The sequence below is a fragment of the Megalobrama amblycephala genome, linkage group LG4 (assembly GCF_018812025.1).
Source record: "Megalobrama amblycephala isolate DHTTF-2021 linkage group LG4, ASM1881202v1, whole genome shotgun sequence".
Taxonomy (NCBI): Eukaryota; Metazoa; Chordata; class Actinopteri; order Cypriniformes; family Xenocyprididae; genus Megalobrama; species Megalobrama amblycephala.
Genome location: NC_063047.1, coordinates 42,642,012 through 42,655,490, shown reverse-complemented (window position 1 = coordinate 42,655,490; position 13,479 = coordinate 42,642,012). Strand labels below are relative to the sequence as shown.

At 37.4% G+C, this 13,479-nt stretch overlaps 1 protein-coding gene across 1 annotated transcript in view; it reads left to right on the top strand.

Annotated features, from left to right (window-relative positions):
* The window catches only part of LOC125267649 (astrotactin-2-like), a 458,853-nt gene that overhangs the window by 414,779 nt on the left and 30,595 nt on the right, over positions 1-13,479 (top strand). Inside the window, exon 19 of the mRNA XM_048189494.1 lies at positions 303-451. Coding sequence (XP_048045451.1) covers positions 303-451 — 149 coding nt within the window. The remainder of the gene's footprint in view (positions 1-302; positions 452-13,479) is intronic.

Below are 13,479 nucleotides of genomic sequence, written 5' to 3'. Positions count from 1 at the left end.
GTTTGTTTGTTTATTTATTTTTTACAAACCAGCCCGCAAGATCCAAACTGCTCCACACTATTTACTTTCAGCACAGATTTTGTAGGCATGTTTGTGTCTGAATCAAGGGCAGAAACCTTGTGCAAGGTCACAATTCATTCTTAGCAAATTCCCCAAGGTGTCTTAAGTGTCCTGCCTTCCTTTTAAAATAGCCTTTGCTTCAGAGGCACATCTATGATGTCTTAAAATGTGGCCTACTTAGGCAGCATTTTGTCAAATCCTTCTAGCATGCTCACAATGTTGGCGTTTCTTCATTTTCACAGACTGAGACTGGCTCCACACCTGGAACCCTCCAGTACGATGGTGGCGCTGGAATGGATCGATGTGGAACCTCTGATTGGCTACAAGGTTTCAGATTACATCATTCAACATAAGCGAGTCGAGGACCCGTCAGAGGCAGAAATCTACACCGGTAAGAGCCACTCGCAGGTTTATCAACAATATTACAGAAGGACGTCTGCTTTGCACAACTGTACATACAAAAACTTATTTTTCTGCGAAACAAGGTGAATTACACTCCCGATCAAAAGTTAGGAGTGATTTAGTGTTTTTGAAAGAAGTCTCTTCTGCTCGCCAATTCTATTTAGTCAAAAAATAAAGTAAAATATTCCAATGTAAAATACCTGTTTTCTACGTGAATATGTTTTAAAATGTATTTTATATCCTGTGATCAAGGCTGAATTTTCAGCATCATTACTCCAGTCTTCAGTGTCACATGATCGTTCAGAAATCATTCTGATATGATGATTTGATGCTCAAGAAAAATAATTTTGAATAATAGAAACTTCAATGAAGTTTTGTACCATTATAAATGTCATTACATTCACTTTTGATTAATTTAACGCATCCTTGCTGAATACAAGTATTGATAATTTAATAAGTAATTAGCATTATTTTATTTTTATTTAATGAAATGTACTGTATTACAGTTTCCACATAAGAATATTACTCTTTTGACTGGCAGTGCACGTCAGTGTATGATGAATAATATCTTTACTTTCCTGGCATCATGTGTTTTTCTACTCAACCTGACAACCTTTCCACCCTTAATTTTCACTGCTACTTTTGTCCTAATGGACCTTGTCCAATCTTTCGAGATGCTTCCAATAATTTAGATGTGAATGTACCATTCTTATGTCTGTGATCAATTTAGAAATCTAATTTCCCAGTGCTGGGAAATTGCAGTTCAGTCAGGGCTCTACAATGATGTTGTTCTCGTAGCCTGCAAATCTTGTTAAGCACTACGATTTCAGGGTTACAGGACCAGAGGAAGATGAAGATGAGGGAAGGGAGACGGGTTACTAACAGTCTGTGTGACGGGCAGTGACCTATACCCATCTGTCCGAGTCAGAGCCTGTGAGTCAGAGCTCAGGTGACAGGAATCTAATAAAAGACGAGAGACAAAATGTTCAGGTTGAACAGGCCAGGGTTTAGTCATTGCAGCCAATCAATCTAGCAGACGGAAGAGTGCTGATGAGTGAAAGCAGGAGATGAAGACGCCTACTGGCAGATGGTGTGACGTCTGATCGACAGACCTTGATCGGTTATATCCAACCAGGAGACTGACTGCAGGATTACACCCTTCAGTGGTCCAAAACGTTGACCTACAAACCCATTCCCACTCGCAAGGCGTCAAAAACCCAAGCATGGGCACTATTAAGATGCCTGCCCCTGTAGGTGTTGCTCTGTCGACAAACTAGGAACTTAAATGCGTCAGATCAAGACTTATAGGCCCAGTTTCACAGACAGAGCTTATTTGATAGCAATCATAAACGTTATCCTGGTGTGTATGGCTCTGTTTGCCAAACAGGTACTCTATGTACAGTGGGCGTCCATACGGGTTTTGCACAAAAGATGAACATGACGGCACATGCTAGTGGATGAGTTGAATCAACTCCACAGCAACTACATCAATTTATCCACTAACCATTCAGAAACGTCTAAAAGTTGTAACTTCTTCCTGAGTCTCTCCATCAGTGTCGACTCCGGTTTGAACAATGTAAGGCTGAACACTTTCGTCATTTTGGCTGCGTGAGATTCTCCCGCTTTGTTGTTGTTGAGCTGTTAAAGCTCCGCCCTCTTCTGGAAAGTGGAGCTCATTTGCATTTAAAGGGACACACACAAAAACAGTGTGTTTTTGCTCACACCCAAATATTTGACGAGCTATAATAAATGATCTGTGGGGTATTTTGAGCTGAAACTTCACAGACACATTCTGGAGACACCAGAGACTTACATTACATCTTGAGAAAGGAGCATTATAGGTCTTCTTTAAGATATGCTTTCAGTTAAAACAGCTCAAACATGCATTTTAGTCTGGGACTAGACTTGAAACGTGAAACCGGGGGATAATTGTTTACATGCATTTGTAAAAGTAGAGCTGATTTTATATATATATAGCCTCACCACTACCCTACCAACAGTGTAAAGTATGTACTGTAACAGGCTGTCACAGTAATTTATTGCAAAACTGACCAAAGAAACATGTAAAAGTATAACAAATGCTTGTGTTGCATTCTTCTGAAGTCATATTATGCGAGGAATAGAGAGAAACGTAAGGTTTTAATAGTTTAAAATAATCGGAGACACATGAGAGCCGATGGCATTTCACAATCAAAGCTGATGTAAGGCTTCTTCAGGCGGCAATGCTTGAATGCGTGCACAGTTTCTGAGCTTCATGGCAGATAGAGACGGTGAACACTTTTTGGTCTGTTCCTCACACAAATCAATCATTTGGCACTTGGTGTTTCACTTCTACATGTTTTGCTTCCACAGAACACTAGTGGACTTGGAGAACCGAACTACACCAAACTAAAAGCACTGCTCCAAAAGCTCTAGTGTAAAGAAAACCTGGTGATGACAACATGGTTATTTTCTGTCACGTGATTATCATCAGATGGTGACCATAATCTAAGGTGAAAGACACGCTAACAGGGGCTCCTTTTGGTTCTGAGATTCAAGCATCTTTTGGATCGTGTATCACATTCTGTAATATCTGAGACAAAAATACTCTCTTTGTTTTACAACAAAGGGATCAACTGTTGTGATATGAAATGAGAGGATTTGTGGAATAATGGCAGATATTTAGAAATATGGCATTCTTCAAGAAGGAAATTTTGCAGTTTAAGACAGGATGCATGGGAAAAGAAATTGGTATCGGTGTCAACAAGGACAGAATATTTGATAGCTAAACAAATATTAAAGTCAACTTTCTTAATGCACATTTCTGGTGTTGTTGTGCATGGTTTTCCAATGCAACTCACTTTCCCTTTGGGAGGATGTCAAAAGGAAACCCTCTTATTTTTCAGCCTCTTGTCGAATGATAAATAATGTCATAATGCAAAGAATTAATGTTCATAAATAAGGATTCATATTCTTCATGTAAAATAGAATATATATATACCATGTCTGCCAACTATCTGTTCAAAGATGCCAGACTAACTTTCTCGGAGTTTCCCAAAGAGTTAATGGTAATTTGCAGCGTAAACATTTCACTCGAGTTTCATGACTTTGGCCAAGTTCCGATCTGCAGTGAACAATCAGTACAGGACCGAGCGCTAGATTCATGCTTTCTCAAACTGATGCTAAGACTGTAATATTTACGGTATGTTTTGACCACGAGGACTGTACAGTTCACTTAAAAAGTGAAGACAAAAATAATATTTCAGCCAAACCCCCCCCTGCTCTCTCCGGCTCCATAGACAAACACATGTCGTGATATAAAAAAATTTCACAACCAACCACTGTGTTCACCTAAGGCAATTGACTCACTGCCCACAAATATGTTTTGCATTTACTAATTAAACTAAATAAAATGTTTAGCTTTGTGCTGACCAATGCTGGGAAGCCAGAATGTTCTTGTCTTGCCATCTATAAACAACTTTATTACATGCTGTTTGCCTCACAATTTTGTACACATAAAATCAGATTCTCGGCAACAATGTGTCACCATGCGTTACCATTAGCTTAACATCATGAGCCCGTCTGACACATATTCACACAGCAGGACGAGGAAGGGTTTATGCGTTCGGCACCGCAAGCCAATTATAATGGTTCAGACAAGACCAGACTCGCTTTTTGTACTTTTACTGTCTCCACTTTAACACTTTTTCTTTGAATTGAAAAAATGGAGGCTAGAGGAGGAGGAGGGACTGAGTGTTACCTTGAAATTAAAGTCATATTGATCCGTGACCTGAACTGGGTAGTCATTGATTACAATAAATCTGGACTCCAAACATTAAGTACTTGTATTACATTTTACTTGTAATCAGACTACTGTTACTTTTCTATTGATTACATGTTATTGTAATCATGTCACAATGGCAATTGATTTTATTTCTTTGTTATAATTTCAATTTTCCTTTCTAAAAAATGCCTACTGCTTATTTACAAAAGTTCTTCCAGGTTTGTAGAGTTGCACACAGAAACTAGCCACTAGTCATGTGACTATCACTGAAAACTGATCAAAACAGCATTTGATCACTGGATTTACACAAGTGTTTGAAGTGTTTTCTCAACATCAGCTCCTGACGAACATTGATTATTATTTGAAATATCACTCAGTGTGTCATTTAACCATGTTTTACTGTCTCTGGAAGGCGTTTGTCTTTCAAACACATTAAAAATGATCAAATTCACATCATTTCATATTTACATGCAATGCAATGTTTGGGATTCCCAAACTTTTTTTTGTCAGCTGAAGCACTTTTCCCTATATATATATATATATATATATATATATATATATATATATATATATATATACATACATACTTGAAATAAAAGATTTAAATTTCATAATTTAGGTCAATATTAATAATAATAAAATGAAGTTCATGGTTCTCTGATGTCAGTTGCATCATTGTTTTATTTTGATAGTTTTTTATTTTAAAATTATTTGTTTTAATTTTTATGATTTAATTACTTAACAGCTTTTAATGAAACTCACAAACCCCGAATCCCAGTTTGGGAGACCGTGACGAAATTTAATGCACTTGGAATTTATATTGGAATATATTTTCGGTAACACTTTAGTATAGGAAACGTATTCACTATTAACTACAACTTTTCCCTTAATAAGCTCCTAATTTACTGCTTATTAATAGTTAGTAAGCTAGTTGTTGAGTTTAGGTATTGGGTAGGATTAAGAATGTAGAATAAGGTCATGCAGAATAAGACATTCATATGTGCTTAATAAGTACTAATAAATAGTTAATATTCTAGTAATATGCATGCTAATAGGCAACTAGATAAAAGACCCTAAAATAAAGCGTTACCATATTTTCTTTCTCTTTGTATTTTTATTTCAATATGGTACAAGATTGGCCTATTCAAATCAATGCGATAAACAAATTTGGTCAAAAGTAATCAAAAAGTAGTCCGAATACAGATTACATTACTAAGTACAATTTGGAATCGGTAACTGACTACAATCTGTAAGTAATCAGCCCAGCGCTGTCCGTGACTTGATTCTTGCACAGTCCCTCATTTTCAGGCACCAAAGTTGTCTGGTAAATTGTTTTTGATGGTTCTTTTTGTTTAGCTGTTGCAGGGAAACTGTCAGTGTTTATTTCTGTACTCAAAGCTTGCTGGTAACACGCTTTTTGGAGTTGCAAGTAATGCAAGGAAAACTAGCTGTCCTGAACGTCAGAATGAATCCATCATGGACACAGTCAAAACATCAGACAAGCCAAAATCAACTATTTAGTACACCATTAAGGGAGGAAAAAACACCACATATTTCCTGTGCTCAAACGTTGCAGTGCAATGGCAACAGATTGACATAATACTAATACTAATGAATGAATAAGGACACTCTCCAGGATGTAGGAGGTATGAATGTGGTAAAATGTCATCTCAAATACAAGGGCACAGTACTCACATAGAAAACTTCAAATTTTGTCTTGTAATAAATCACTTCTCAGGTCATATAAATAATAATAAAAAAAAAGAAAAGAAAAATGGCAAAGCATGTACCTTACATCTTCACATGGAAAATTTGAGCTTCAGAATGCCTATCGTGAAACTTTTCTCAGTGTTTTCAAATTTGCAGGAAGTCCCACCATTGCCAAAAACAGGTTTTATTGTGTAGAAATGTGAATAAAGTGTAAATGTGTTAAATAGATCACTCATCTGACAGTCCAAAGACAGATGAACGGGACATTTTCCTCAGTGAACACTGTGATTGGAGACAAAAAAGTTAACTCTTTTCAAGTGTTGAACCTCTTGCCACATTGAAAGATTCGTTCAAAGCCTCTAGATGGCATCCGTCTGCTGAAGCACTGCAAACTCACTGGCACGGTGAAGGAGGAACCAAGTGAGATGTTTCATGGATATTGCTATTAGCTCTGACCTTGTCAAATTCAATGGAGATATCGAAAAGCCAAACCATAGTCCCTTTTCAAAATCACATACACAACATAAACGGACGTGACCTGCTCGGCAGCTGACGTTTGTCTCTCTCATCTGATTCCTTCATTGGTTTGCCCGTTTTTGACACAGGGCCAACAGCTTTACAAGTTTACACGCTGGGCGATAACCGAATACAGCGTATACGAACATATGGCGTAATGCATTTGCTTTTCTTTTCTAAAATTTCATTGCTCAGCGCTTGAGAACTGTTTGAGTTTATATTGAGATCTCTGACTGTTGATTGCAGGTATATTGGCATGTCTGAGTGCAGTTTGAGACATTTAGACTTATTATGCATCTATAAGGGAGACGATTAGTAGACTGTCTGCTTAATATCTGCTAACACTTATTTTGATGCTCCCCAACAGACATTCACTGACTATAAGTAACCCGAACCCTAACCTGACAGTCTACTAATACTCTAATGAGGGTTAGTTGACAAGTTACTTATAGTTAGTAGAATGTCGAAATAAAGAATACTACAATGTGTTGCATTACTTTTTTAGTGGCTGATCTTTTGGTGATCGTTGCTTTATTTGCTTTTTGATTTAGTGTCTCTGCTCACCATTTCCAATGATTTACAACAGCTGCTTTTGATATATGAAGCGCATGCAGCATTTGTGAGACATGAATTATGTATACTGACATATGACATTGCACTTTCGTTTAGAAACTTTCACTGCTCAATGGTTGCTCTTTTATAGCTCAGGAGACTCACCCCCTTACACTGCACACGGCTGGATGCGCTAGACCACAAGATTTGCCTGTCTGACATTGCTTTCCTTGATTTTTCGTGTTTTTAATGGCTAAATTGTTATATTTTGTCCGGTTTAATTGTGTCTATTGCTATGCCCTACTTTGTTTTTCTGTAGCCTACAGATGAAGTTATTTAAAAGTCCAGTTATGGATGACAAGGATAAAAGATTTTTCAACTTTGAATCTCTTGTCGTCAACTTCTGACCTCCTAGTGATGTGAAACATGAGTCTACACAGGGTGATTATTTTGACTTTATTTTGTATTTGAACTATGCGACATGGGCATGGCATCCATCAAAAATTAACTTGCCAACTCATCCTTAGCGAAGCGGCATGGCAAGCTGCTTCTGAAACGTGATGTAAACACAAGCATTGACTAGAGTGACTGCGGTGGCCGCGTCGAAACCGAAACTGTAGACGGTTTTGTGTCTGTTCGAACACATTCAACCATTACGAAAGCAATCCTTTCGAATGCGAACTCCCTCTGGAAGTGGTCGAAACTGGACAAGCTCAAAATGCTTTAGACCCCGTTTACAACTGTATTTGGCGTCGTCCACTTACTAAAATGGCTAAAATGCATCTTAATACCAGATGGAAACAGGGCCTTATTGGAGATCTCAGTTCCTTCATTGCTATTTTTACTTTCTCAAGATTCTTTAGGATAAATGCAAATAGACATCAACTGAGATGCTCTTTGAAATACAGTAAAAGTGAAGAACTATAATATGATCTATGTTTGGCATAACTTCATTAGAGTTCAGATTGAGATGTTGGACTTTTGGTTGCAGACTTTGGCTTTGTGTGAGACATTATTGAGATCTCTTCTGAAACTGAGATTTCTTCATCGGCTCTATTGATAAAAACGGTATATGCTGGTTTAGGTACGTTTTGACAGCTGGTTTGAGCTGGAGCTAGTTGCTTTTGACCAGCTTAAACCAGTTGTCATGCTTCAAAACATACCTAACCAGCATAGTCTCCGTTCGATCTCACTGCTGATTCGTTTGTGATAATGATTGTTTAGACAATTGGTTGCTGTAACGAAATCAGATTTTTGTAATGTCTCGTGTTGTTTTTAAGTGGCCGTTCTTTTGGTGATCAGTGTTTCTGCCCACCAGTTCCAGTGCTTTACCACAGCCGCTTTTGCAAGCACTGATATGTGACGGACGCTGAGCATGACATGCACGATGAATGCTGACACATGACGTAACGCACTTGTCTCATACAGGCTGGCGACGGCAGCGGGACGTCGCAGTCGCAAGACCACACATGTTGGTCTGGGTTTCTTAATTTGGGCTCGCTCTCGTTCCTGTTCAACCGGCAGCCTGGAAGAAGCACGCTTCTTCCAAATCCGCTAATTAACGACGAGAAGGGTGTCAGAGTGTGAGTATCTCTCACTGTTTCTCGCCACGGACACATAACGGGAGTCTGCGAGATATGAGACGCGAGGGCGGGGGGAAACGCGGAGAGGTACGAACGCGAGAGCGAGAGGGAACCGGCCGCCACATGCCAATGATGTCATCTCACAGCTCCGCTGTCAGACGGCGCGCTGCAGGACATTCGATCTTTGATTCTCATCTCCGTCTCAGCCTCCCGTCACAGCAGGTTTCTTATCGGGAATCCGTCACTGTCCGACACCTTCCGCTCCCCGTCTCCCTCGTCGAGGGTCGAGCCTGTGCTCCGTGGAGGGCTATCCTTTTGTTTACGTAACAATTCCGGCATCGGCTTTGAGCGGAGCTCTGTCCCAGAGTGCCGATGCTTGTCGATAAGCCAGCTTGTCTGAAGCGAGATTCAATTAAAAGGAGATAAAAGGGTGTCCTTCAGGATGAGTGGAGATAACGAATTGGAGAGCCTCAGCTGACTTGCTTTGTTTGCTTAATTAAGGATGACCTCATCGCTAAAAATGGCTCCCGCTTCCCCTGGCGTCACGAGTGGGGCCATCAGCAGATTGGAGTACAGGCAGCAAGCCAAGTCTGGCTTCTTTATTCAGCACACACACGCTCACACATCCTCGCAAAACACTCACGCTAATGCAAAGTTGAGGCTGAATTCATTTTGATGCATTTTCACAAGTAGCAAAGCATTCGTGCAGATGGTTATCATGTCATGCACATGAACAGAAACGCACATATATGAACTGCAAACCCATGTAGTTACACAGTCATAACCAATTCTTCTAGTACACTGTAAAAAAAAGATTTTTTTTCTTCTGTCAAATCAGCTTAAATAATGAATGTGGTTCAGATAACGTAATATTTTGAGTTAACTCAAATTTTTAATTTCAATGAACTCAAACTTTTAAGGTAACCTTACTTTTCTAAGTTAAACCAACAATTCTTTTTTACAGTGTCGGTGCAATGCAGGGTTATTATAGTTCACTTTTTTTTTGTGCAAATCCGAGTTTATATCTCACAATTCTTAGAAGTAAAAACAGAATTGTGAGATTGATACTCGTTATTCTGTCTTTTTTCCTTAGAATTGCGATTCTAAGGAAAATTCTGACTTTTTTTCCCCCTCAGATTGTGAGTTATAAAGTCCCAATTGGGAGATATAAACATGCAAATGCAAGAGAAAAAAGTCAGAATTGTGAGATAAAAATGTTATAGGTTTAAATATTATTTCCTCCTGTAACTGCTATGAACTGCATGTGAATATTATGTAGATTTACTTACAAATTCATGCTTTAATAGTAGACTAATCATCACAGGTTTCATCAGTCCAGTCTGTGACTTGCAACATAAACGTCTGTGTTTAGCTTTAAAGGGAGTCTTCGATGATGTTTTTCAATAAAAATGAAGACTATATTTTTTACGTTGCGATTCTGACATCCAAAGGCAAAACAAAACATTTTTATTTTCTCTTATTTTGTGGATTTTGCCCATTTTCCTCCACTTATTTTTCTGCCACCACTTTGTGCACACAGCTGCAAATGACTGAACTGTGACGTCCAAATTAAATGACATATACAAATGACAAAACACACACAACAAAACTATTACAGGCACATTTTAAGTGAAAATAGATCTTTTAAAAATAAAAAAAAATAATTCAAATTAGTTATAAAAATATATATAATAGTATCCCATTGATACTAAAATAACACTGGTGCAATGATGCCAAAACACATTTTTATTGTCATTTCGTCTGTTACGCAAGCAAAGGTTGTTTTTGTCTAGTTTGATGTCAAATGACGTCACTGTGATTGGTGGTTGAGTGCAGGAGAGCTGCTGCCACAACATTATGACAGATCATGTGATGCCAATTAGCTCGTCTGGCATTTAAGTCTAAAAGTGCAAGGTTTCTAAAGGGCAAAGACAATCAGTCCAATTTAAGCCACATAACGACATGGAACTTTCCCTTGTTATCTAGTCATGTGATGTTTTTTTGCCAGAGCAGAGCTTCCCAAAGTGTGGGGGTGTGGCCTAGGCTACATCAATCAAATTAAACATTCTATTTTCTGATTTCAGTTTGAAATATATTAAAATTAACACATTTTTTTTCTATAAGGGCAGGACAGCCTGTCACTCACGTCAGATCGACCAATAGCAAACCTCAACCATCCAATTATATATTTTTTTTAACAAGTTCTTCAAGATATTTCAAATGATTTTTAAATATGCTTTTTGACATAATACCTGAATTATGTTACAAAAAATTACAGAAATGATTATACTGGCAAATGCATCGAGTTACAGTATTTTTCTGCCAACATTTTATGTTTGCGTTGCTGTGCTTGCTTCTACTCTCTTCTGTTCTCCAGGATGAAGTAGGCCATCACATTTATTTTCAAGGTTTCCTCTCATTCTTCTCCAGGGAGAGTTTAATCAATGCTTCTGTATCAAGCACACTGGCTCAAATATCGTGGTTAGGGCCATTACAGGGACTGTGTCTCTGCTAATAAATTGAATAGACATAGTGATGTCAGATTAGCAAATGGCCTTTTAAAATGCAGAGCTGTGATCAGTCTCTCTCCCTCTCTCTCTTTATATATCACAGTCTCTTGGACATAAAAAGGCCATCATGTACTTTTTTGACTTTGTCAGACTCGTCTCTAATTAGCAGGACGACTAATGGCAGAAACTCCAGCTCTGTATTACCTTTTCAGATATGTAGTATATCAGACTGTTGATTGTACAGTATGCAAACACAATGACGCAAAAAGAAAAAGATCAGACTTTACTTGAAACCTGTATGTAATGCACCATAAAGGTATTCACAAAGCATTCAAAAATACTGTTCCTAAATAATCCTAAATAAATAATTGTGTGGTTTAATGTGTTATACTCGTTCAATACCTGTATTAGTCATCTTACATTTATTTATATTTAGATTTAATTTACTAGTAAATGAATCAAATGAAAATACATTTTTCTTCATGTTTTAAACAGTCCATAAACTTTATTTGCATTATGCATACAGTAAATACACATATTTATATGCATATTAATTATTTATTAATTGCATTATGCATACAGTAAACATATTTGTATAGGTATTTTATTTATTTATCAATTGCATTATGCATACAGTAAACACATATGTATATGCATTTGAATTATTTATTAATTGAATTATGCATACAGTAAACACATTTGTATATGTATTTGAATTATTTATTAATTGCATTATGTTCAAGTTCAAGTTCAAGTACTTTGTTGTCATTGTGTAACACAATGACATGTATCTTGTGCCAACCCCAAAGTGCATTAAGAAGACAATACAAATGACTAACAACATCTACTAAAATACAATAGTTAAAAACATGAAATAGTTACTAATAAATAGTTAAATAATTGACATCATACAATAAATAATGCTATTAAAATAAACTTCAGTGTTAAGACATGTAATTTAAAGTATAGCAGCATAAATATTATTGTTGAACTTATTGAGCAGTAACTTATTTTAAATGGTCAGGGAGATATCAGAGGTCAACAGAGTTATTGCTGTGGGGAAAAAACTGTTTTTTAGTCTGTTTGTGCGTACACGGATCGCCTTCCAGATGGGAGGAGCTGAAACAAATTATGACAAGGATGAGAATATACATACTATATGCATGCATACAGTATGTATATTCATACAGATTATTTGATGAATCTAATGTTAACTATATTAATACAATGCTTTCTTTAAAGCTGCAGTCTGTAAGTTTTGCCTCTTTGTCTCCATCTCTGTTTGAAACCTGCAATTGCAGTTATTTGTGGAATTATCATCTTTACGTGGGTTGTGCCTCGGCACGGCTTCTCAGCTCAGATGAATCTAATGTTTGCTGTCAATCACTACATCGGTGTGGATACTGTACTTCAGAATCACAGACTGTAGCCTTGAAAGTATGACCAAAATAAGAATTTTCACCGGAAAATATTATCTGAACAAGTAACATGTCTGCCACATTTGTTCTGACCAACTGAGGAAAAAAATCATTTTTGTGACGCACTGTTGTTCAGGGAGACCGAGACGGCAGAAAGTGCATCCTTTTGTTTTCTATATTTGACAAAAGCACAATGTTTTGTTGTTATTGTGAGTTTACACCTTAGTTTTGAATGATGTATTACTCTTATCTGTATGACAAAAATGACAGAGAAAAATGCAAGTGATCGCGCCGGCACCTCCTTGTCATGCAGTAAAGCGTGCTATACTTCAGCTTCCATGCTCCATGCACGAACACTTGGACATATAATAGTGCACATTTATCTAGATTAACATTAAATCGAGCAGCCATGTAAAATTGCTACATCATGTTCCAATGATAAGCCATATTTGAGGTCAATAGATAAACGTTTGGATTTCCTGCCCGACATACTGTAATTACCACAAGGACCCGCCGTTAACGATCTGTCCATCACGGACTGTGTGATTTTGATTTAGTTCATTTTTTCTGCAACTAACCTACTAATAAAATCTTGGTTGACTAATGTTTAGTCACCTATTAGGGGGCAGCCCTAGTATTTTATAGCACCTAACTTAATAAAACAGGATGTTTGACCATAAGGAATGACTACCTCAAAATGTACATCCGTATGCAAGTTTGAGTGACTTTATTTAAAAAGAATTCATACACCTCTTAAGCTATTGTCACGTGTCAGTGATTGTGCCATAGGTTGCCAACCCCTTGTTTAATGTATCACATAACCTAAAGTATGTGGAATATTTTTTTCAATGATAATACAAGAAATATGTGTCGTTTCCATTGCACTGTGACCTTTTGGACTCTTGTGAACTTGCACTGATCTCAAGTGAGCGTAAAACCAGCAAATGTCTATGCACATTAATGAG